General features: G+C 43.2%; 1 protein-coding gene across 1 annotated transcript; it reads left to right on the top strand.

Moving 5' to 3' along the window:
• Window positions 1–541: 541 nt before the first annotated feature.
• Window positions 542–22502, top strand: LOC125962949 (homeobox protein ESX1-like). Its single transcript, XM_049704534.1, has 4 exons — window positions 542–647; window positions 803–1172; window positions 18557–18602; window positions 21760–22502. The coding sequence occupies exons 1-4, from the start codon at window positions 542–544 to the stop codon at window positions 22285–22287; spliced, it is 1050 nt and encodes a 349-aa protein (XP_049560491.1). The 3' UTR covers window positions 22288–22502.
• Window positions 22503–23926: the final 1424 nt, after the last annotated feature.

The following is a 23926-nucleotide window of genomic DNA, read 5'->3' on the forward strand; positions in this document are numbered from 1 at the left end:
GCGACCGTATTACTTTGATTACTGTTCCCTTCTTGGTACTGGCTGCCGGATATGGAGGGCTCGGTCAAGAGATAGTCCCCAAATGCTTCTCCAAGGTCTATGGAGCTTGGGTGAGGTCTCTCTCTTACCCTCCACAAAACGGGCACAGCCCCTTGGTCTGGGAAGGCGCCCGACCAAGTACGGAGTACTTAGTCAGCTAGGTTGCAACCTGCGACCTGGAATTCTGCTCTCACGCATGCTCCCTACCAGCGCCTGGGCGGCGCGCAACATCCTCCGCGCCCTGCCCGCGCCCCCTTAGACGGCCCCTAGATGGCCGACGCCCTGCCGCATGCGCACATCAGCTAACCCAACCCCCAGCAGGCTGTGGTAAACCCACAGCGGGCGTCATACCAGAATCTCTGAAACCGGACCAGCCTCCAGAGGAGCCTTAACGTGCCAGATCGTGGGCCACCGCTCTAGCCTTGAGTCGTGAGCCGGGGGTCTCAGGAGATCCGGAGCAGCCTCTGCTGAAGCTCACAGCCTCCTCGACAGCAGTCGGGACATGGAGCGTCAGCCGCAGAGCAGCCACGATGCCTATGACGTCACGGATGCAGCCATTGCCCGCTTCTTCAAGCTGGGGGTCGAAGAGGAGCGGGAAGAAGCGAAAGGTCAGTGGCGGGTGGGGCACTCGCTTTAACGGATTCCAGGAAAGGTACTTTCCCAGGGCGAGGCGAACGGCAGGACCCCCCTCGGACGCAGGCCCTCCCCAGAGCCGGGCTCACTCGACGGCCTGATCTTTCTCTTTGGGTTTCCTCCCTTGCAGAGGTGAAGCCCGCGGAGATGTCGCCTCCCGGAGAGGGGGGAGAGGAGCAGAAGGCTCAGTCCGAACCAGAGCAGGGAGCAGCCGCGGAAGGGAAAGAGGCGGGAGACGAAGGAGAAGGAAAGGAAGGCTGCGAGGTCAGCGTCGGAGCCGCCGGCCCCGCGGACGGCGAAAGCCGCGAGGCCGAGGCCGAGGCGGGCGGCGGCGAAGGCGGAGAGCAGGGCGGCGAGGAGCAGCCCCCGCGGGCCGCCGTCGAGGGTCCCGAGACCGCAGACGGGCAGCGGCGGGGCCCCCGCGCCAGGTTCACGCAGGTGCAGGTGCAGGACCTGGAGAGCGTTTTCCAGCACACTCAGTACCCCACCGCGCTCATGCGGTAAGCAGGCGTCTCGGGTGGCGCGGGCTGCCGCGCGGGTGGTGGGCGGCGCTCTCGCGAGTCCCTCTCCTCGGCTCCGGATCTGAAAGCCCCGGGGCCTGGCGGCGGCCCGCCCTTCCTGCACACTCGAGGCCTAGGACGGGGGCGGGGACTCTGCCTGGCGGGAATCGAGGTCGATATTTCCGTGCGGTGTTTGAGTAAGTCACGTTGGGGAGCTTTGTGGGCCGCCGGTTCACATAAATAATGAGTCGCCCGAGACGTGGTGGAGCAAATGCAGAGTTGGAATCTACTTTTATCTGAAATTTTGATCATCAGTTATTCATGGATTATATTTGCATTAGTTTAAACACTACATGAAAACATCCTTTATCTTTTCTTTTTTTTTTTGCGGTGCACGGACCTCTCACTGTTGTGGCCTTTCCGGTTGCGGAGCACAGGCTCCGGACGTGCAGGCTCAGCGGCCATGGCTCTCGGGCCCAGCCTCTCCGCGGCATGTGGGATGTTCCCGAAGCGGGGCACGAACCCGTGTCCCCCGCATCGGCAGGCGGACTGTCAACCACTGCGCCACCAGGGAAGCCCTAAAACATCCTTTATCTTGATTACTGAATTTTTAAAAATAAATCAATTTATTTATTTATGGCTGCATTGGGTCTTTGTTGCTGCTCTCGGGCTCTGGGCACGGGCTTTCTCTAGTTGCGGCGAGCGGGGGCTACCCTAAAATTGCGGTGCGCGCATTGTGGTGGCTTCTCTTGTTGCAGAGCGCGGGCTCTAGGCGGGTGGGCTTCCGTAGTAGTTGTGGCACGTGGGCTCAGTAGTTGTGGCTCGCGGGCTCTAGAGCGCAGTCTCGGTAGTGGTGGCACACGGGCTTAGTTGCCCCGCGGCATGTGGGATCTTCCCGGACCAGGGCTCGGACCCGTGTCCCCTGCATCGGCAGGTGGATTCTTAACCCCTGCGCCACCAGGGAAGCCCGATTACTGAATTTTTAGTTACCCCTGAAGTTTGTGCCTGAGGCAGAATTGTTCCCTAAAGCAAGCTTCAGTGTGGAGAATGAATGGGTTGCTGAGTACCCGTGAATGCGGCTAAAATTTAAAAAGCTATCATTTACATTGTGCTTACTGTGTGTTAAGCACTTGTTTTAAAGGGTTTTTCTACATACTGTCATTGAATCTTCACAACCCCTTGTGAATGTGGTAGCCACTGTTATTATCCCCACTTATAACTGTGAAAAAACTGCAGCTCAGAGAAGTGATGAGACTTGCCCAAGATGGCACAGCTGGAATGTGGCAGAGCTGGGATTCAGTCCTAGGAGGCTGTTCAGTAGGCAAGGCCAGAGGTGATGGTGTGTTGGTCCAGGGTAGTGGCGATGGAGAGAAGTGAACAGATTAAAGAGATATTTAGCAGGTAAAATTGATAGCAATTCATGGTAATTTGAACACGTGGGTAAAAGGAAATGTTTAAGAAAAATGTATAAATTTCTGATTTGCCCAAATGAATGGCTGCTGGTATATTCAGTGAGCTAGGGAATATTGAAAGACAATAAAAGAAGCTTGCAAGAGACAGAGGAGGAGTGTTTGGAGAGGCTGTTTGTAGGCAAACCGTATCGTGGAAACCTGGATGGCGGTAGGAGACGATTCAACAAGAAGGGATGGTAACTAGCATCAACTTCGGTTTAGGATTTTCTGTTCAACTCGATTACTCCAAGTTCGGTTGCTTTTTGCTGTGGTGTGATAATTGGATCAGCCCAATTTCTCCCTTTCTCAAAAGTGTCAAACTCAAGATGCCCCTTGATTTGGATGTCTAGAGCTGCCTGATAAATATTTTTTCTTCCAGTCTATTATGATATAATTAACATTCAGTACTGTATAAGTTTAAGGTGCACAGCATAACGAGTTGGCTTATGTGCGTCATGAAATGATCATAATAAGTTTGGTGACCATCCATCATCTCATACAGATACATAATTAAACAGAAAAAAAGCTTTTTGTGTGATGAGAACTTTTAGGAACTCTCTTAACAGATTTCGTATATAACATACAGCAGTGTTAATTTTATTTATCATGTTGTACATTATATCCCTAGTACTTATTTATCTTATAACTGGAAGTTTGTACCTTTTGACTGCCTTCATCCAATTTCCCCACCTCACTCAATTTCATTTCTTTTTATGGCTGAGTAATATTCCATTGTATATATGTGCCACATCTTCCCCATCCATTCATCCGATGATGAGCACCTAGGTTGCTTCCATCTCTGGGCCATTGTAAATAGAGCTGCAATGAACATCCTGGTACATGACTCCCTTTGAACCATAGTCCTCCCAGGGTATATGCCCAGTAGTGGGCCCGCTGGGTCACGTGGCAGTTCCACTTGTAGTTTTCCAAGGAACCCCCATACTGTTCTCCATAGTGGCTGTACCAATTCACATTCCCACCAGCAGTGCAGGAGCGTTCTCCACACCCTCTCCAGCATTTATTGTTTCTAGATTTTTTGATGATGGCCATCCAGCCATCTCCACACCCTCTCCAGCATTTATTGTTTCTAGATTTTTTGATGATGGCCATTCTGACCGGTGTGAGATGATATCTCACCGCAGCCCTGATCTGCATTTCCCTAATGATTAATGATATTGAGCATTCCTCCATGTGCTTGCTGGCAGTCTGTACAACTTCCTTGGAGAAATGTCTACCCAGGTCCCCTGCCCATTCCTGGATTGGGTTGCCCGTTTTTCTGTTATTGAGCTGCACGAGCTGCTTGCATATTTTGGAAATTAATCCTTTGTCAGTTGCTCCATCTGCAAACACCTTCTTCCATTCTGAGGGTCGTCCCCTGGTCTTGCTTATGGTTTCCTCCGCTGTGCAAAGGCCCTGAAGTTTCACTAGGTCCCACCTGTTCACCCTTGTTTCTATTTCCATTTCTCTAGGAGGTGGGTCAAAAAGGATCTTGCTGTGATTTATGTCATAGAGTGTTCTGCCTATGCTTTCCTCTAAGAGCCCGACAGCTTCTGGCCTTACATTCAGGCCCTCCATCCATTTTGAGCTTATTTTTGTGCATGGTGCCAGGGAGTGATCTAATCTCAAACCTTTACATGTACCTGTCCAGTCCTCCCAGCACCACCCATTGAAGAGGCTGTCCCTTCTCCACTGTACACTCCTGCCTCCTTCATCAAAGATAAGGTGACCATATGTGCGTGGGTTCATCTCTGGGCTTTCCATCCTGTTGCATTGATCCATCTCCCTGCCTCTGCGCCAGTACCACAGTGTCCCGACCACTGCAGCTCTGTAGTATAGTCCGAAGCCAGGGAGCCCGACTCCTCCAGCTCCGTTCCTCGTTCTCAAGACTGCCCTGGCCATTCGGGGTCCCCTGTGTTTCCTGTATGGATATTTTAGCAATATTAATTCTTCCAATCCAAGAACACAGTGTATCTTGCCATTTTGGGGGAACATTTTCAAATTCCTTCATCAGTGTTTTGTATATAGTTTTCAGAGTATAGGTCTTTCACTTCCTTGGTTAAGTTTATTCCTAGGTATTTTATTCTTTTTGATGCTATTTTATTTATTATTATTAATTAATTAATTTTATTTTTGGCTGCGTTGGGTCTTTGTTGCTGCACGTGGGCTTTCTTTAGTTGCGGCAAGTGGGGCCTTCTCATTGCGGTGGCTTCTCTTGTTGCAGAGCACAGGCTCTAGGCACGCGGGCTTTAGTAGTTGTGGCACACGGGCTCAGTAGCTGTGGCTCGCAGGCTCCAGAGCGCAGGCTCAGTAGTTGTGTCCCACAGGCTTAGTTGCTCCGCGGCATGTGGGATCTTCCCAGACCAGGGCTTGAACCCGTGGACCCTGCATTGGCAGGTGGATTCTTAACTACTGCGCCACCAGGGAAGCCCTTGAAGCTATTTTAAATGGGATTGTTTTCTTGCTTTCTCTCTGAGAGTATAGTGTATTATAGTGTAGAGAAAAGCAGCAGATTTCTGTATATTAATTTGAATCCTGAAACTTTACTGAATTCACTTATTAGTTGTAGCAGTTTTTTGGTGGAGACTTTAGGGTTATCGGGTTTGTTTTTAATTGAGTTACAGTTGATGTACAATATTATATAAGTTTCAGGTGTACAATATAGTGATTCACAATTTTTAAAGGTTATACTCCATTATAGTTATTATAAAATATTGGCTATATTCCCCATGCTGTACAATATATCCTTGTAGCTTATTTATTTTATACATAGTAGTTTGTACCTATTAATCCACTGCCCCTATCTCGTCCTTCTCCCCTGTATCTTCCCACTGGTAACCACTAGTTTGTTCTCTATATCTATGAGACTGTTTCTTTTTCGTTGTATTCAATAGTTTGCTTTAATTTTTAGATTCCACATATCAGTGAGATCATTTGTCTTTCTCTGTCCTACTTATTTCACTAAGCATAATACCCTCCAAGTCCATCCATGTTGTTGCAAACGGCAAAGTTTTATTCTTTTTAACCTCCATTGTATATACATACCACATCTTCTTTATCCGTTCCTCTATTGGTGGACACTCAGGTTGCTCCCATATCTTGGCTATTGTAAATGATGCTGCTATGAACATTGGGGTGCATGTATCTTTTTGAATTAGTGTTTTTGTTTTTTTCAGATATATACCCAGGATTGAAATTGCTGGGTCCTATGGTAGTTCTATTTTTAGTTTTTTGAGAAACCTCCATACTGTTTGCCACAGTGGCTGCACCAATTTACATTCCCACCAACAGTGTACAAGGGTTCCCCTTTCTCCACATCCTCACCAATATTTGTTATTTGTAGTCTTTTTAAGAATTAATTACTTTACTAAGTTTTGGCTGCATTGGGTCTTTGATGCTGTGCGCGAGCTTACTCTAGTTGCAGGTGAGCCAGAGCTGCTCTTTGTTGCGGTGCACGGGCTTCTCATTGCGGTGGCTTCTCTTGTGGTGGATCACAGGCTGCAGGTGCGCAGGCTTCAGTAGTTGTGGCACACGGGCTCAGTAGTTGTGGCTCGAGGGCTCTAGAGCGCAGGCTCAGTAGTTGTGGTGCACGGGCTTAGTTGCTCTGTGGCATGTAGGATCTTCCTGGACCAGGGCTCAAACCCGTGTCCCCTGCACTGGCAGGTGGATTCTTAACCACTGCGCCACCAGGGAAGTCCCTGTAGTCTTTTGGACGGTAGCTATTCTAAGGTGATATCTCATTGTAGTTGTGGTTTGCATTACTCTGATGATTAGTGATGTCCGTTTTTATTTTTTTATATATTTATTTTTCTGAATTTTTGAATTTTATTTATTTTTTTATACAGCGTGTTCTTATTAGTTATCCATTTTACACATATTACTGTATATATGTCAATCCCAGTCTCCCAGTTCATCCCACCACCAGCACCACCCCACTGTCCCCCCTTGGTGTCCATATGTTTGTTCTGTACATGTGCGTCTCTATTTCTGCCCTGCAAACTGGTTCATCTGTACCATTCTTCTAGGTTCCACATATATGCATTAATATAGGATATTTGTTTTTCTCTTTCTGACTTACTTCACTCTGTATGACAGTCTCTAGATCCATCCACATCTCTACAAATGACCCAATTTCGTTCCTTTTTATGACTAATATTCCACTGTACATATGTACCACATCTTCTTTATCCATTCATCTGACGATGGGCATTTAGGTTGCTTCCATGACCTGGCTATTGTAAATAGTGCTGTAATGAACATTGGGGTGCATGTGTCTTTTTGAATTACGGTTTTCTCTGGGTATATGCCCAGGAGTGGGATTACTGGGTCATATGGTAATTCTATTTTTAGTTTTTTAAGGAACCTCCATACTGTTCTCCATAGTGGCTATATCAATTTACATTCCCACCAACAGGGCAACAGGGTTCCCTTTTCTCCACACCCTCTCCAGCATTTGTTGTTTGTACATTTTCGGATGATGCCCATTCTAACTGGTGTGCGGTGATACCTCACTGTAGTTTTGATTTGCGTTTCTCTAATAATAGTGCTGTTGAGCAGCTTGTCATGTGCTTCTTGGCCATCTGTATGTCTTCTTTGGAGAAATGTCTGTTTAGGTCTTCTGCCCATTTTTGGATTGGGTTGTTTGTTTTTTTGCTATTGAGCTGCATGAGCTGCTTGTAAATTTTGGAGATTAATCCTTTGTCACTTGCTTCATTTGCAAATATTTTCTCCCATTCTGAGGGTTGTCTTTTGGCCTTGTTTATGGTTTCCTTTGTTATGCAAAAGCTTTTAAGTTTCATTAGGTCCCATTGGTTTATTTTTGTTTTTATTTTCATTACTCTAGGAGGTGGAACAAAAAAGATCTTGCGGCAATTTATCTCAAAGAGTGTTCTTCCTATGTTTTCCTCTAAGAGTTTTATAGTGCTCGGTCTTACATTTAGGTCTCTAATCCATTTTGAGTTTATATTTGTGTATGGTGTTAGGGAGTGTTCTAATTGCATTCTTTTACATGGAGCTGTCCAGTTTTCCCAGCACCACTTATTGAAGAGACTGTCTTTTTCTCCATTGTACGTCCCTGCCTCCTTTGTCATAGATTAGTTGACCATAGGTGCGTGGGTTTATGTCTGGGCTTTCTATCCTGTTGCATTGATCTGTATTTCTGTTTTTGTGCCAGTACCCTATTGTCTTGATTACTGTAGCTTTGCAGTATATTCTGAAGTCTGCGAGTCTGATTCCTCCAGCTCCATTTTTTTCCCTCAAGACTGCTTTGGATATTCGGGGTCTTTTGTGTCTCCATACAAATTTTAAGATTTTTTTGTTCTAGTTCTGTAAAACACGCCATTGGTAATTTGATAGGGATTGCATTGAATCTGTAGATTGCTTTGGGTAGTATTGCCATTTTCACAATGTTGATTCTTCCAATCCAAGAACATGGTATATCTCTCCATCTGTTGGTATCATCTTTAATTTCTTTCATCAGTGTCTTATAGTTTTCTGCATACAGGTCTTTTGTCTCTCTAGGTAGGTTTATTCCTAGGTATTTTATTCTTTTTGTTGCCATGGTAAATGGGAGTGTTTCCTTAATTTCTCTTTCAGATTTTTCATCATTAGTGTATAGGAATGCAAGAGATTTCTGTGCATTAATTTTGTATCCTGCAACTTTACCAAATTCATTGGTTAGCTCCAGTAGTATTCTGGTGGCATCTGTAGGATTCTCTATGTATAGTATCATGCCATCTGCAAACAGTGACAGCTTTACTTCTTCTATTCCAATTTGTATTCCTTTTATTTCTCTTTCTTCTCCGATTGCCGTGGCTAGGACTTCCAAAACTATGTTGAATAATAGTGGTGAGAGTGGGCAACCTTGTCTTGTTCCTGATCTTAGGAAATGCTTTCAGTTTTTCACCACTGAGAATGATGTTTGCTGTGGGTTTGTCGTATATGGGCTTTATTATATTGAGGTAGGTTCCCTCTATGCCCACTTTCTGGAGAGTTTTTATCATAAATGGTGTCGAATTTTCTCAAAAGCTTTTTCTTCAGCTATTGAGATGATCATATGGTTTTTATTCTTCAATGTGTTAATATGGTGTATCACATTGATTGATTTGCATATATTGAAGAATCCTTGCATTCCTGGGATAAATCCCACTTGATCACAGTGTCTGATCCTTTTAATGTGTTGTTGTATTCTGTTTGCTAGTATTTTGTTGAGGATTTTGGCATCTATATTCATCAGTGATATTGGTCTGTAATTTTCTTTTTTGTAGTATCTTTGTCTGGTTTTGGTATCCAGGTGATGGTGGCCTCATAGAATGAGTTTGGGAGTGTTCCTTCCTCTGCAATTTTTTGGAAGAGTTTGAGAAGGATGGGTGTTAGTGCTTCTCTAAATGTTTGATAGCATTCACCTGTGAAGTTATCTGGTCCTGGACTTTTGTTTGTTGGAAGATTTTTTTTTTTTTTTTTTTTTTTTTTTTTTTTTTTTTTTTGCGGTACGCGGGCCTCTCACTGCTGTGGCGTCTCCCGTTGCAGAGCGCAGGCTCCAGATGCGCAGGCTCAGCGGCCATGGCTCATGGGCCCAGCCGCTCCACGGCATGTGGGATCTTCCCGGACTGGGGCACGAACCCGTGTCCCCTGCATCAGCAGGCAGACTCTCAACCACTGCGCCACCAGGGAAGCCCTGTTGGAAGATTTTTAATCACAGTTTCAATTTAATTACTTGTGATTGGTCTGTTCATATTTTCTATTTCTTCCTGGTTCAGTCTTGGAAGGTTATACCGTTCTAAGAATTTGTCCATTTCTTCCAGGTTGTCCATTTTATTTCCATAGAGTTGCTTGTAGTAGTCTCTTAGGTTGCTTTGTATTTCTGCAGTGTCTGTTGTAACTTTTCCTTTTGCATTCCTAATTTAATTGATTTGAGTTCTCTCCCTCTTTTCCTTGAGGAGTCTGGCTAATGGTGTATCAATTTCGTTTATCTTCTCAAAGAACCAGCTTTTAGTTCTGTTGATCTTTGCTATTGTTTTCTTTGTTTCTATTTCATTTATTTCTGCTCTGATGTTTATGATTTCTTTCCTTCTGCTAACTTTGGGTTTTGTTTGTTCTTCTTTCTCTAGTTCCTTTAGGTGTAAGTTTAGATTGTTTACTTGAGATTTTTATTGTTTCTTGAGGTAGGCTTGTATTGCTATAAACTTCCGTCTTAGAACTGCTTTTGCTGCATCCCATAGGTTTTGGATCGTCGTATTTTCATTGTCATTCGTCTCTAGGTATTTTTTGATTTCCTCTTTAATTTCTTCAATGATCTCTTGGTTATTTAGTAACGTATTGTTTAGCCTGCATGTGTTCGTGTTTTTTACGTTTTTTTCCCTGTAATTGATTTCTAATCTTATAGTGTTGTGGTCAGAAAAGATGCTTGATATCATTTCAATTTTGTTAAATTTACTGAAGCTTGATTTGTGGCCGTAGATGTGATCTGTCCTGGAGAATGTTCCATGCGCAGTTGAGAAAAAAGTGTAATCTGCTGTTTTTGGATGGAATGTCCTATAAATATCAATTAAATCTATCTGGTCTATTGTGTCATTTAAAGCTTGTGTTTCCTTATTAATTTTCTGTTTGGATGATCTGTCCATTGGTGTAAGTGAGGTGTTAAAGTCCCCCACTATTATTGTGTTGCTGTCGATTACCTCTTTTATAGCTGTTAGCGGTTGCCCTATGTATTGAGGTGCTCCTATGTTGAGTGCATATATATTTATAATTCTTATATCTTCTTCCTGGATTGATCATTATGTAGTGTCCTTCCTTGTCTCTTGTAACATTGTTTATTTTAAGGTCTATTTTATCTGATACAAGTATTGCTACTCCAGCTTTTTTTTTTCTTTATTTATTTTTTTTTGTGGTACGTGGGCCTCTCACTGTTGTGGCCTCTCCCGTTGCAGAGCACAGGTTCCGGACGCGCAGGCTCAGCGGCCATGTCTCGCGGGCCTAGCCGCTCCGCGGCATATGGAATCCTCCCGGACCAGGGCACGAACCCATGTCCCCTGCATAGGCAGGCAGACTCTCAACCACTGCGCCACCAGGGAAGCCCTCCAGCTTTCTTTTGATTTCCATTTGCATGGAATATCTTTTTCCATCCCCTCACTTTCAGTCTGTATGTGTCCCTTGGTCTGAAGTGGGTCTCTTGTAGACAGCATGTATATGGTTCTTATTTTTCTGTCCATTCAGCGAGCCTGTGTCTTTTAGTTGGAGCATTTAGTCCATTCACGTTTAAGGTAATTATCGATATGTATGTTCCTGTTACCATTGTCTTAATTGTTATGGGTTTGTTTTTGTAGGTCCTTTTTTTCTCTTGTGTCTCCCACTTAGAGAACTTCCTGTAGCATTTGTTGTAAAGCTGGTTTGGTAGTGCTGAATTCTCTTAGCTTTTGCTTGTCTGTAAAGCTTTTGATTTCTCCATCGAACTGAATGACATCCTTGCCGAGTAGAGTAATCTTGGTTGTAGGTTCTTCCCTTTCATCACTTTAAGTATATCATGCCACTCCCTTCTGGCTTTTGTAGAGTTCCTGCTGAGAAATCAGCTGTTAACCTTATGGCAGTTCCCTTGTATATTATTTGTCATTTTTCCCTTGTTGCTTTCAGTAATTTTTCTTTGTCTTTAAATTTTGTCAATTTGATTACTATGTGTCTCGGTGTGTTTCCCCTTGGGTTTATCCTGCCTGGGTCTCTCTGTGCTTCCTGGACTTGAGTGGCTATTTCCTTTCCCACGTTAGGGAAGTTTTCCACTATAATCTCTTCAAATATTTTCTCGGGTCCTTTCTCTCTCTCTTCGCCTTCTGGGACCCCTATAATGCGAATGTTGTTGCGTTTAATGTGGTCCCAGAGGTCTCTTAGGCTGTCTTCATTTCTTTTCATTCTTTTTTCTTTATTCTGTTCCGTGGCAGTGAACTCCACCATTCTGTCTTCCAGGTCACTTATCTGTTCTTCTGCCTCAGTTATTCTGCGATTGATTCCTTCTAGTGTATTTTTCATTTCAGTTATTGTATTGTTCATCTCTGTTTGTTTGTGCTTTAATTCTCCTAGATCTTTGTTTAACATTTCTTGCATCTTCTCAATCGTTGCCTCCATTCGTTTTCTGAGGTCCTGGATCATCTTCACTATCATTATTCTGAATTCATTTTCTGGAAGTTTTCCTATCTCCACTTCATTTAGTTGTTTTTCTGGGGTTTCATCTTGTTCCTTCATCTGGTACATAGCCCTCTGCCTTTTCATCTTGTCTATCTTTCTGTGATTGTGGTTTTTGTTCCACAGGCTGTGGGATTGTAGTTCTTCTTGCTTCTGCTCTCTACTTCCTAATGTCTGTTTTTATTGAGGTATATTTGATTTACAATGTTATATTAGTTTCAGATGTGCAGCACAGTGATTCAATATTTTCATAGATTATTCTCCATTTAAAGTTATTATAAAATATTGGCTCTATTCCTGGTGCTGTAAAATATATCCTTTTTTATTATCCAATTCAGTTTCATTACTGATCATTGATGTATTCAAATTTTCTATTTCTTACTGCTTTAGTCTTGGGAGACGGTACATTTCTGGGAATTTGTTCATTTCTTCTAGTTTGTCCATTTTATTGATGTATGATTGTTCATAGTAATCTCTTATGATCCTTTGTATTTCTGTGGTGTTGGTTCTAACCTCTTTTTCTTTTCTGATTTTATTGATTTGGACCCTCTTTCTCTTTTTCTTGATGAGTCTGGCTAAAGGTTTATCAATTTTATTTACCTTTTCAAAGAATCATCTCTTACTTCCATTGATATTTTATATATTTTAAAATCTATTTCATTTCTTTCTTCTCTGATCTTTGTGACTTTGTCCCTTGTACTAACTTTGGGTTTTGTTCTCTTATTTTGTTTTTTTGTTTTTTTAACATCTTTATTGGGGTATAATTGCTTTACAATGGTGTGTTAGTTTCTGCTTTATAACAAAGTGAATCAGTTATACATATACATATGTCCCCATATCTCTTCCCGCTTGTGTCTCCCTCCCTCCCACCCTCCCTATCCCACCCCTCTAGGTGGTCACAAAGCACCGAGCTGATCTCCCTGTGCTATGCGGCTGCTTCCCACTAGCTATCTATTTTAGGTTTGGTAGTGTATATATGTCCATGCCACTCTCTCAGTTTGTCCCAGCTTACCCTTCCCCCTCCCCGTATCCTCAAGTCCATTCTCTAGTAGGTCTGTGTCTTTATTCCTGTCTTGCGCCTAGTTCTTCATGTCATTTTTTTTCTTAGATTCCATATATATGTGTTAGCATACGGTATTTGTCTTTCTCTTTCTGACTTACTTCACTGTGTAAGACAGACGCTAGGTCCATCCACCTCACTACAAATAACTCGATTTCGTTTCTTTTTATGGCTGAGTAACATTCCATTGTATATATGTGCCACATCTTCTTTATCCATTCACCTGTTGATGGACACTTAGGTTGCTTCCATGTCCTGGCTATTGTAAATAGAGCTGCAATGAACATTGTGGTACATGACTCTTTTGGAATTATGGTTTTCTCAGGGTATATTCCCAGTAGTGGGTTTGCTGGGTCGTATGGTAGTTCTATTTTTAGTTTTCTAAGGAACCTCCATACTGTTCTCCATAGTGGTTGTATCAATTTACATTCCAACCAACAGTGCAAGAGCGTTCCCTTTTCTGCGCACCCTCTCCAGCATTTATCATTTCTAGATTTTTTTGATGATGGCCATTCTGACGGGTGTGATATGACATCTCATTGTAGTTTTGATTTGCATTTCTCTAATGATTAATGATGTTGAGCAGGGCTTCCCTGGTGGTGCAGTGGTTGAGAATCTGCCTGCCAATGCAGGGGACACGGGTTCGAGCCCTGGTCTGGGAAGATCCCACATGCCACGGAGCAACTGGGCCCGTGAGCCACAACTACTGAGCCTGTGCGTCTGGAGCCTGTGCTCCGCAACAAGAGAGGCCGTGATAGTGAGAGGCCCACGCACCACGATGAAGAGTGGCCCCCGCTTTCCGCAACTAGAGAGAGCCCTCGCACAGAAATGAAGACCCAACACGGCCAAAAATAAATTAATTAATTAATTAACTACAAAAAATGATGTTGAGCATTCTTTCATGTGTTTGTTGGCAATCTGTGTATCTTCTTTGGAGAAATGTCTATTTAGGTCTTCTGCCCATTTATGGATTGGGCTGTTGTTTGTTTGATATTGAGCTGCATGAACTGTTTGTAAATTTTGGAGATGAATCCTTTGTCAGTTGCTTCATTTGCAAATACTTTTTTCCATTCTGAGGGTTGTCTTTTGGTCTTGTTTATGGTTTCCTTTGCTGTGAAAAAGCTTTGAAGTTTCAATAGGTCCCATTTGTTTATTTTTGTTTTTATTTCCATTTCTCTAGGAAGTGGGTCAAAAAGGATCTTGCTCTGATTTATGTCATAGAGTGTTCTGCCTATGTTTTCCTCTAAGAGTTTGATAGCGTCTGGCCTTACATTTAGGTCTTTAATCCATTTTTAGTTTATTTTTGTATATGGTGATAGGGAGTGTTCTAATTTCATACTTCTACATGTACCTGTCCAGTTTTCCCAGCACCACTTATTGAAGAGGCTGTCTTTTCTCTACCATATATTGTTGCCTCCTTTATCAAAGGTAAAGTGACCATATGTGCGTGGGTTTATGTCTGGGCTTTCTATCCTGTTCCATTGATCTGTATTTCTGGTTTTGTGCCGGTAGCATACTGTCTTGATTACTGTAACTTTGTAGTATAGTCTGAAGTCAGGGAGCCTGATCCCTCCAGCTCCATTTTTCGTTCTCAAGATTGCTTTAGGTATTCGGGGTCTTTTGTGTTTCCATACAATTTGTGAAATTTTTTGTTCTAGTTCTGTGAAAAATGCCAGTGGTAGTTTGATAGGGATTGCATTAAATCTGTAGATTGCTTTGGGTAGTAGAGTCATTTTCACAATGTTGGTTCTTCCATTCCAAGAACATGGTATATCTCTCCATCTATTCGTGTCATCTTTAATTTCTTTCATCAGTGTCTTATAATTTTCTGCACACAGGTCTTTTGTCTCCTTAGGTTGGTTTATTCCTAGATACTTTATTCTTTTTGTTGCAGTGGTAAATGGGAGTGTTTTCTTAGTTTCACTTTTAGATTTTTCATCATTATTGTATAGGAATGCCAGAGATTTCTGTGCATTAATTTTGTATCCTGCTACTTTACCAAATACATTGATTCACTCTAGTAGTTTTCTGCTAGCATCTTTAGGATTCTCTATGTATAGTATCATGTCATCTGCAAACAGTGACAGCTTTACTTCTTCTTTTCCAATTTGGATTCCTTTTATTTTTTGTTTCTCTGATTGCTGTGGCTAAAACTTCCAAAACTATGTTGAATAATAGTGGTGAGAAAGTGGGAAACCTTGTCTTGTTCCTAATCTTAGTGGAAATGGTTTCAGTTTTTCACCATTGAGGACGATGTTGGCTGTGGGCTTGTCATATATGGCCTTTATTATGTTGAGGAAAGTTCCCTCTATGCCTGCTTTCTGCAGGGTTTTTATCATAAATGGGTGTTGAATTTTGTCGAAAGCTTTCTCTGCATCGATTGAGATGATCCTATGGTTTTTCTCCTTCAATGTGTTAATATGGTGTATCACATTGATTGATTTGCATATATGGAAGAATCCTTGCATTCTTGGAATAAACCCCACTTGATCATGGTGCATGATCCTTTTAATGTGCTGTTGGATTCTGTTTGCTAGTATTTTGTTGAGGATTTTTGCATCTATGTTCATCAGTGGTATTGCCTGTAGTTTTCTTGCTTTGTGACATCTTGTCTAGTTTTGGTATCAGGGTGATGGTGGCCTCGTAGAATGAGTTTGGGAGTGTTCCTCCCTCTGCTATATTTTGGAAGAGTTTGAGAAGGATAGGTGTTAGCTCTTCTCTAAATGTTTGATAGAATTCGCCTGTGAAGCCATCTGGTCCTGGGCTTTTGTTTGTTGGAAGATTTTTAATCACACTTTCAATTTCAGTGCTTGTGATTGGTCAGTTCATATTTTCTATTTCTTCCTGGTTCAGTCTCGGCAAGTTGTGCCTTTCTAAGAATCTGTCCATTTTTTCCCATTGTCAAATTTATTGGCATATAGTTGCTTGTAGTAATCACTCATGATCCTTTGTATTTCTGCAGTGTCAGTTGTTACTTCTCCTTTTTCATTTCTAATTCTATTGATTTGAGTCTTCTCCCTTTTTTTCTTGATGAGTCTGGGTAATGGTTTATCAATTTTGTTTATCTTCTCAAAGAACCAGCTTTTAGTTTTATTGATCTTTGCTATCATTTCCTTCATTTCTTTTTCATTTATTTCTGATCTGATCTTCATGATTTCTTTCCTTCTGCTAACTTTGGGGGTTTTTTTGTTCTTCTTTCTCTAATTGCTTTAGGTGCAAGGTTAGGTTGTTTATTTGAGATGTTTCCTGTTTCTTAAGGTAGGATTGTATTGCTATAAACTTGCCTCTTAGAACTGCTTTTGCTGCATCCCATAGGTTTTGGGTCATCGTGTCTCCATTGTCATTTGTTTCTAGGTATTTTTTGATTTCCTCTTTGATTTCTTCAGTGATCACTTGGTTATTAAGTGGTGTATTGTTTAGCCTCCATGTGTTTGTATTTTTTACAGATCTTTTCCTGTAATTGATATCTAGTTTCATAGCGTGGTGGTTGGAAAAGATACTTGATATGATTTCAATTTTCTTAAATTTACCAAGGCTTGATTTGTGATCCAAGATATGATCTATCCTGGAGAATGTTCCATGAGTACTTGAGAAGAATGTGTATTCTGTTGTTTTGGGATGGAATGTCCTATAAATATCAATTAAGTCCATCTTGTTTAATGTATCATTTAAAGCTTGTGTTTCCTTATTTATCTTCATTTTAGATGATCTGCCCATTGGTGAAAGTGGGGTGTTAAAGTCCCCTACTATGATTGCGTTACCGTCGATTTCCCCTTTTATGGCTGTTAGCCTTTGCCTTATGTATTGAGGTGCTCCTGTGTTGGGTGCTTAAATATTTACAGTTGTTATATCTTCTTCTTGGATCGATCCCTTGATCATTATGTAGTGTCCTTCTTTGTCTCTTGTAATAGTCTTTATTTTAAAGTGTATTTTGTCTCATATGAGAAATGCTACTCCAGCTTTATTTTGATTTCCATTTGCATGGAATACCTTTTTCCATCCCTTCACTTTCTGTCTGAGTCTTTAGATCTGAAGTGCGTCTCTTGTAGGCAGCATGTATGTGGGTCTTGTTTTTGTATCCATTCAGCCACTCTTTGTCGTTTGATTGGAGCATTTATTCCATTTATATTTAAAGTAATTATTGGTAGGTATGTAATTACTGCCATTTTGCTAATTGTTTTTGGAGTTCTTTTTGTTCCTCTTCTTTTGCTCTCTTCCCTTGTGATTTGATGACTATCTTTAGTGTTATGTTTGGATTCCTTTCTCTTTGTGTGTGTGTGTATCTATTATAGATTTTTGGTTTGTGGTTACCATGAGGTTTATATATAGCAGTGCATTAGATTATACATATATATGTATATATCTATATTCTTTTTTCTTAATTCTTTTCCATTATATTTTATTACAAGATATTGAATAGAGTTCCCTGTGCTATACAATAAATCCTTGTGGTTTATCTGGTATCTATGGTAGTGTGCATCTGTTAATCCTGTGCTCCCAATTTATCCCCCCACTTGGTAACCATAAGTTTGTTTTTTATGTCTGTGAATCTGTTTTTGTTTTGTAAATAAGTTCACTTGTTCTGTTTTTTAGATTCCACATATAAGTGATATCATGTAATATTTGTCTTTCTCTGTCTGACTTACTTCACTTAGGATAGTACTCTCTAAGTCCGTCCATGTTGTTACAAATGGCAGGATTTCATACCTTTTTATGGCTGAGTAATATTCCATTGTATATATATACCACATCGTCTTTATCCATTCATCTGTTGATGGACACTTAGGTTGCTTCCACATCTTAGTTATTGTAAACAGTGCTGCTCTGAACATTGGGGTGCATGTATCTTTTCGAATTAGAGCTTTCATCTTTTTCAGGTATATGCCCAGATATGGGATTAGTGATGTTGAGCATCTTTTCATGTGCCTGTTGGCCATCTGTATGTCTTCTTTGGAGAAATGTCTATTTAGGTCTTCTGCCCATTTTTTGATTGCGTTGTTTGTTTTTTTGTTATTGAGTTGTATGAGCTATTGGCATATTTTGGAAATTAAGCCCTTGTCAGTTGCATTGTGTGCAAATATTTTCTGCCAGTTCGTAAATCTAATGTGCTTGGACCCCTTGCTTCTTGGGGAGAACCTCTGCAATTGTAATTATCCTCCCATTTATGGGTCGCCAACCTGGGGGTGTGGGTCTTGACTATACCACATCTCGGCCCTTCCTATCCATCTCATTGTGTTTCCTTCTTTATATCTGTAGTTGTGGAAGCTCTTGTCTGCTAGTCTTCAGGTCATTCTCATCAATAGCTGCTCTGTAGGCTTCCCTGGTGGCACAGTGGTTGAGGGTCCGCCTGCCGATGCAGGGGACACGGGTTCGTGCCGCGGTCCGGGAAGATCCCACATGCCGCGGAGCGGCTGGGCCCGTGAACCATGACCGCTGAGCCTGCGCGTCCGGAGCCTGTGCTCCGCAACGGGAGAGGCCACAACAGTGAGAGGCCCGCGTACCGCAAAAAAAAAAAAAAAAAGTTGCTCTGTAAATAGCTGTAATTTTGGTGTACCCATGGAAGGAGGTAAGCTCGGGGTTTTTCCTATGTCATCATCTTGGCTACTCTCTGAATAAACATTTTAACATAGCATAAAATGTGCATTGTATATTTCGTTTCATCCATAATGTCAAGTGCTGAATATTTTCAATATTTTTCCCCTCAGAAAGGAGCTTGCAAGACGCCTGGGAGTGACTGAAGCCAGTGTGTGGGTCAGTAAACCTGAAAAAAGCAACTTGGCAGGGCAGCCAATCTAAAACCTGCTTTAGGAATTGGATACCTTGTCCTAGACATTCTCAAGTTGGTGTGTTTTTGTACACTTGTCGATGTTTTGGAAATAAGGTTTGGACTTTTGGGGCTTTGGGGCCAGAATATATGTATCTTCAGTAAAGTTAAACTCCTTCCAAAACTGGTATCCCTTAGGGGACAAGTCTCTGTGGAATCATGTTGGGGCTGATTCTGACTTGGCAGTTATTCAAATTAATGCACCAAATAGCTGGGTTAGAAGAGGGTTCAAGTATACTAAATTATTTAAAAGTTTTAAAGCCAGGCCTAAGCTCTTTGTATAAGGAGTGAATTTACAAGTATTCAGGCAATTGGGTAAGGGAATAACTCACCTCGGAACACAACATGTGAGCAACTAATATATGTTTAGTTTAGGTGAGACTGATGGGGAGGCGAATAGCTTAAAATTCCAAGTGCCTGGTCCTCTTGCTGTTGTTTTTATGTGTTTGGTAGAGCAGTGTAGAGAGTTTCAGCCGTAAATTTTAATTTTCTGAAATTTTTTGATGTGCAGCCTGAAAACATTGCTAACATAGTAGGTTGTGCAGTATGATGGGGGGGGAAGGTTTGCAACCTTTAGGAATTTGTCTAAACATATAAAACAATAAAACAAACAAAAAGAACAAATTTGAATAAATTTCCACTGACCTCAAAAGGTGGACGGGTTTGAGAATAATTGGATACTATCGATATATGTCTTGGAGATACTGCGTAAATTCAACATTATGAAACTACCGAATGTATCAGTGAATATTATTTTCAGCAATTTCTAATGTCTAAGAATTTTTTTCTTCCGTTTTCATACTATTATGAGGGATTGGTTTCGAAGAATTTGTTTGTGATGGTCAGTGGTTGGCTCTCAGCTAGTCGCTTACCTGTGTTAATTTGAAATACTTGCTCATTCATTCAGGTAGTGGTTACTAGTTGGTAGCTCATGGCACAGAAGCTGATTATTTGTCCATAGAACACAGTAAGTTGTATCAAAGGAGTATATATATATATTACATATATATATATATATTTAATATATTTATTTATTTATATTTGGCTGCGTTGGGTCTTCGTTGCTGTGCGTGGGCTCTTCTCTAGTTGAGGAGAGCCGGGGTTACTCTTCGTTGTGGTGCGCGGTCTTCTCAGTGCAGTGGCTTCGCTTGTTGTGGAAGAGGAATATTTTTTTAAAACACAAGATTGATAGAAAGGAAGAAAGAAGGAAGGAAGGAAGGAAGAATCAGGATGGGTTCACTAGCTTTGCTGCAGAGAGCGTGTGTGAGGGCAGTGATGGACACGGGCTGCAGAGCTGGTGGTGGGGTCTGGAAAGCAGTGCTGGTGGCCTAAGGCCACGGGCTGGGCTCACAGTCAGGTCTGGCCAGGGCTTGGGAGGCGCAGGCCTCTGCTTTCTCAAGCAGGCAAAGCAAGCTCAGAGGAAAAGAGAAACTGAAGTTTTGGTGGCTTGCTTCTCCTGGGTTTACGTAGTGGTCTCTTAATGGAGTTCTGAAGGGAAAAGGAGCAACAAGAAACAAATGAAGAAGACGGGAGAATGTTTTCATCTATTTCCAAACTCTACAGCATGAGCGTCCCAAAGAAACATTTAATGGACACCCCCCCTTGGTTTGCAAGGACAGTAGGAGCTGTTTTATGAAACCAGTATTGGAAATATGGAAGTAGTGTCAGCCTGAACCTCACATAGCCAGCTTTGCACATTGCTTATATTTATGCAGATTTGACCATTGGTACGCTCGAACCCCCCAAAATGAGCTCTATTACACTGGCTTTTCTCGACTACATATTCATGCAGCAGAAGGACCCAAATACTAAGATGGGAGAGGGAAGATGGGGCGACAGAGAGAGGAGGCCCTTGGTCTCATGTAAAATTTGCCGAGTGGAAACATCCAAAAATACTAAATGTGGCACAATTCCATTAACTGAGATGCTGAGGGAGCAGTGGAGTCCACAGGACAGGTTTTACTTTCAGTTGTTAATAGTTGGCAGATATTTAGGGGGGAGCCGTTTTGTGACCCCTCACTCACGTGGTTGTCGGCTCTCTTCCTAAAATGCAGGTTGCACCCTCTTGACTTAAGCATAAGGGACAGGATGGGGATCTCCTGGTTGATTAGCAGCTCCTAGAGGGCGCAACCTTGCTGGGCACCAGAGGCTCTGCTCCAAGGCCCTGCAACTGTAGCCAGAGCGGAGTGAGCTGATCTGGTCCTGAGCCCAGGAAGGTTTGGAGGGTGGGGCAGGTTGGAGAGTGCAGAATTGACAGAGGTGACAATGGTATGCCTCTTTCCCCCCCAAACTCTTGTCTGGGCAAAGATTTTAAGAGTTTTAGTAAATTTGGGCTGAGTTCGTCTAAGCATTCGTTACCCCTATAGTCTAATATTAAGGCAGTGTCCAGGGCTTCAGTTCCGCCGGTGTCCAGCAAGACAAGCCACAAAGTCCCTGGGCCCCCCATGACCAAACCTCCCTCACAATACCATCTCCTTCTTTATAACCATCCCAAGGTTCCAGAGGATGAATGACCCTTTTTAGTCATCCTTGGGGAAAGCTTTTGTTTAAAAATCCAACCCACTCCTATTAATTATTTACTGTAACCAAAGATGGGTTTTTCAAAATGGGGACCGTTCCCCTCAGTATGATTTTAAAAGGCACCCGCTTTTTCCTATGCTCAACTTCCCCCATAACTAAGGTGACACCTGCCCAATGAGTAGGGATTAGTGGCAGCTGGAGCTGACGGTCAGTTGTCAGGACGCAGACCTCCCAGGCACAGTAATAACAGCAGGGACAGAGTGCAGTTGGTCAGCTCCACCTGCGTGTAAGAGTGGGGGAAATAATAGAAAAGGTGGGAGGGGAGAGACAAAGCCATATGCCAATCCAGAGCCTGGCACATAGTCGGTGCTCGCTCTTGCGGGGGAGGGCGGCTGAAGGGAGCGCCTTCAGCTACATATCCTAAGATACTTTAGCAAGAAGGAAATAGCTTCTCCTGATGCGCTTTCAAATCTTCAAGGCACCGAGAGCTCCCTGCTGCAATTTTTCATGTCTGACATGAAATGCTCAATATACTAATCAATCCCTTTTTCTCTCTGCTTGAAGGCTTGGTTTAAGAGGAAAAGGGCCAAGTGGAGGAGACATCAGAGGGCACTAATGTTCAGTAACGTGCCCCTCATGCTCCCTGTTGTCGTCAGATTCTGTGAGCCCTGCCCTGCCGTCTCGCGTCAGGAGCTGAATTCGTCATGCGATCTTCTGGAGCCACTGCTGATGGACCTGTCCCTGCTGCCCAGATCGCCCGTGCCACCCAGGCCACCTGTGCCACCCATGCTGCCCGTGCCGCCCGTGCCACCCGTGCTGCCCGAGGATCCCATGCCACCCATGCAGCCTGTGGTGCCCAGGCCGCCCGTGCCACCCATGCCGCCCATGCAGCTCATGTGGCCCGTGCACCCCATGCCACCAATGCCGCCCGTGCCGCCCATGCTTCCCGAGCCGCCCCTGTGGCACGTGCAACCCATGCCACACATGATGCCCAGGCAGCCCTTTCCTCCAATGCTGTTGCCTTCTCCACCCAGGCTTCTTCCACACTTGCTTCCCTGTAGGTGCCCTCATGCGGCATGGCCTGGTCCCTAACCATCAGCGATCCTACGGTAGCCCTAGTTTCCTCTTAAATGGTGTCCATGACAGTTTTTTTCAAAGGTCCTTTGAGCCAGTTTCAAATTCTGCATACCTCACCACCAAGAACAGTTCCCCAAATGCCTGCAAAGTATATTAAATAGAAGTAGAGGCCTTGACCCACTGTTTTAGGGCATGTTTTGTATTTTCAATAAAGTTGTGAGTCCTCTGCATATTTGTTCTCTGTGTCACATGGGGTTAGTAAATTTGATGGAAATGGCTAAGCCAACTCCATTCAGGCCGAATGCCCAGGAGGCCTCCTTTCATGAAGTAACAGCCCTGAGTCACCATCATAGGCCATGCACATCTCAGAAGTTTGCCAGGTGCCCGTGAGGGGTTTACACAGACCCACCTGTTCTCTTCCACCCTCTCCCCCAGCACCCATGCTCCCCGCACGCTGCCCCATTGGGACCACCTAGATGTGCAAGACGGGTGGTGTGAGTCTCGAATGGGAGAACAGTGTGTTTCAAAGCAGGCCTGAGGCCCATTCATGGTGACCAGGTCAGGTACAAGGAGGACTCCAAGGGACACTTCTGCAGTGACTACTCATAGGGCTTTATGGAGGAGAGGGAGCGGGGCACCGTCGGCTTCTCTCCCAGTTCTGTTCACCGCCTTCCCTGTTGTGGAGGGCACCTGGGGACAGAAACCACGCTAGCAGAGGGGGAGGGGCCTACCTCTGCGAAGGTAACACAAGAGGAGACTGTCCAGGCCCACATGCGGCTCTTCTCACCCCCTCTCCCCCACCCCCAGATACGGAAAGCATATCATAGCTCCTTCCGCAGCTCAGAGCTGACAGATGATGTGGCCTTCAAGTGTACTTTGTCACCTTCAACATCCTTGGGAGAACTCTGGTTCCAGCTAATTCAACACTGAAATGGAGCCTCTTGGGTGAGTGTTGCCTGAAGCCAGGAGGTGGTGGTCCCTGAGCACTGATCCAGGATAATCACTTTATTTAAAAGAAGCAGGTAGGGCTTCCCTGGTGCCACAGTGGTTAAGAGTCTGTCTGCGGGAAGATCCCACATGCCGCGGAGCAACTAAGCCCGTGCGCCACAACTACTGAGCCTGTGTGCCACAACTACTGAAGGCCGCACACCTAGAGCCCGTGCTCCACCACAAGAGCAGCCACTGCAATGAGAAGCGCCGCAACTACAGAAAGCCCACGCGCAGCCACAAAGACCCAACACAGCCAATAATAAAATAAATTCATTTTAAAAATAAAAATAAATAAAAGCAGCAGGTATGGGAACATATGTATATGAAAAACGGATTCACTTTGTTATAAAGCAGAAACTAACACACCATTGTAAAGCAATTATACTCCAATAAAGATGTTAAAAAAATAAAAATGAAAAATAAAATAAGAGCAGCAGGTAGACCTTACGTTTGTTCACGGGACCTTCTTCAAATGGAACTCCCAGGTAGAAAACACACACACACAGATACTACACAGGTATGCACCCTATAGCACATGTCTGTGATAGAAGCACAAACATACCCGGAAAATAGTTTCTATCGCATGTTGGCTGTTTTATAAAAAGGACTTGACTTTATTGTTCTCTGAGTCACTGAGGGTACTTTATATAATGATCCAGATGAT

The sequence above is a fragment of the Orcinus orca genome, chromosome X (genome assembly GCF_937001465.1).
Source record: "Orcinus orca chromosome X, mOrcOrc1.1, whole genome shotgun sequence".
NCBI lineage: Eukaryota > Metazoa > Chordata > Mammalia > Artiodactyla > Delphinidae > Orcinus > Orcinus orca.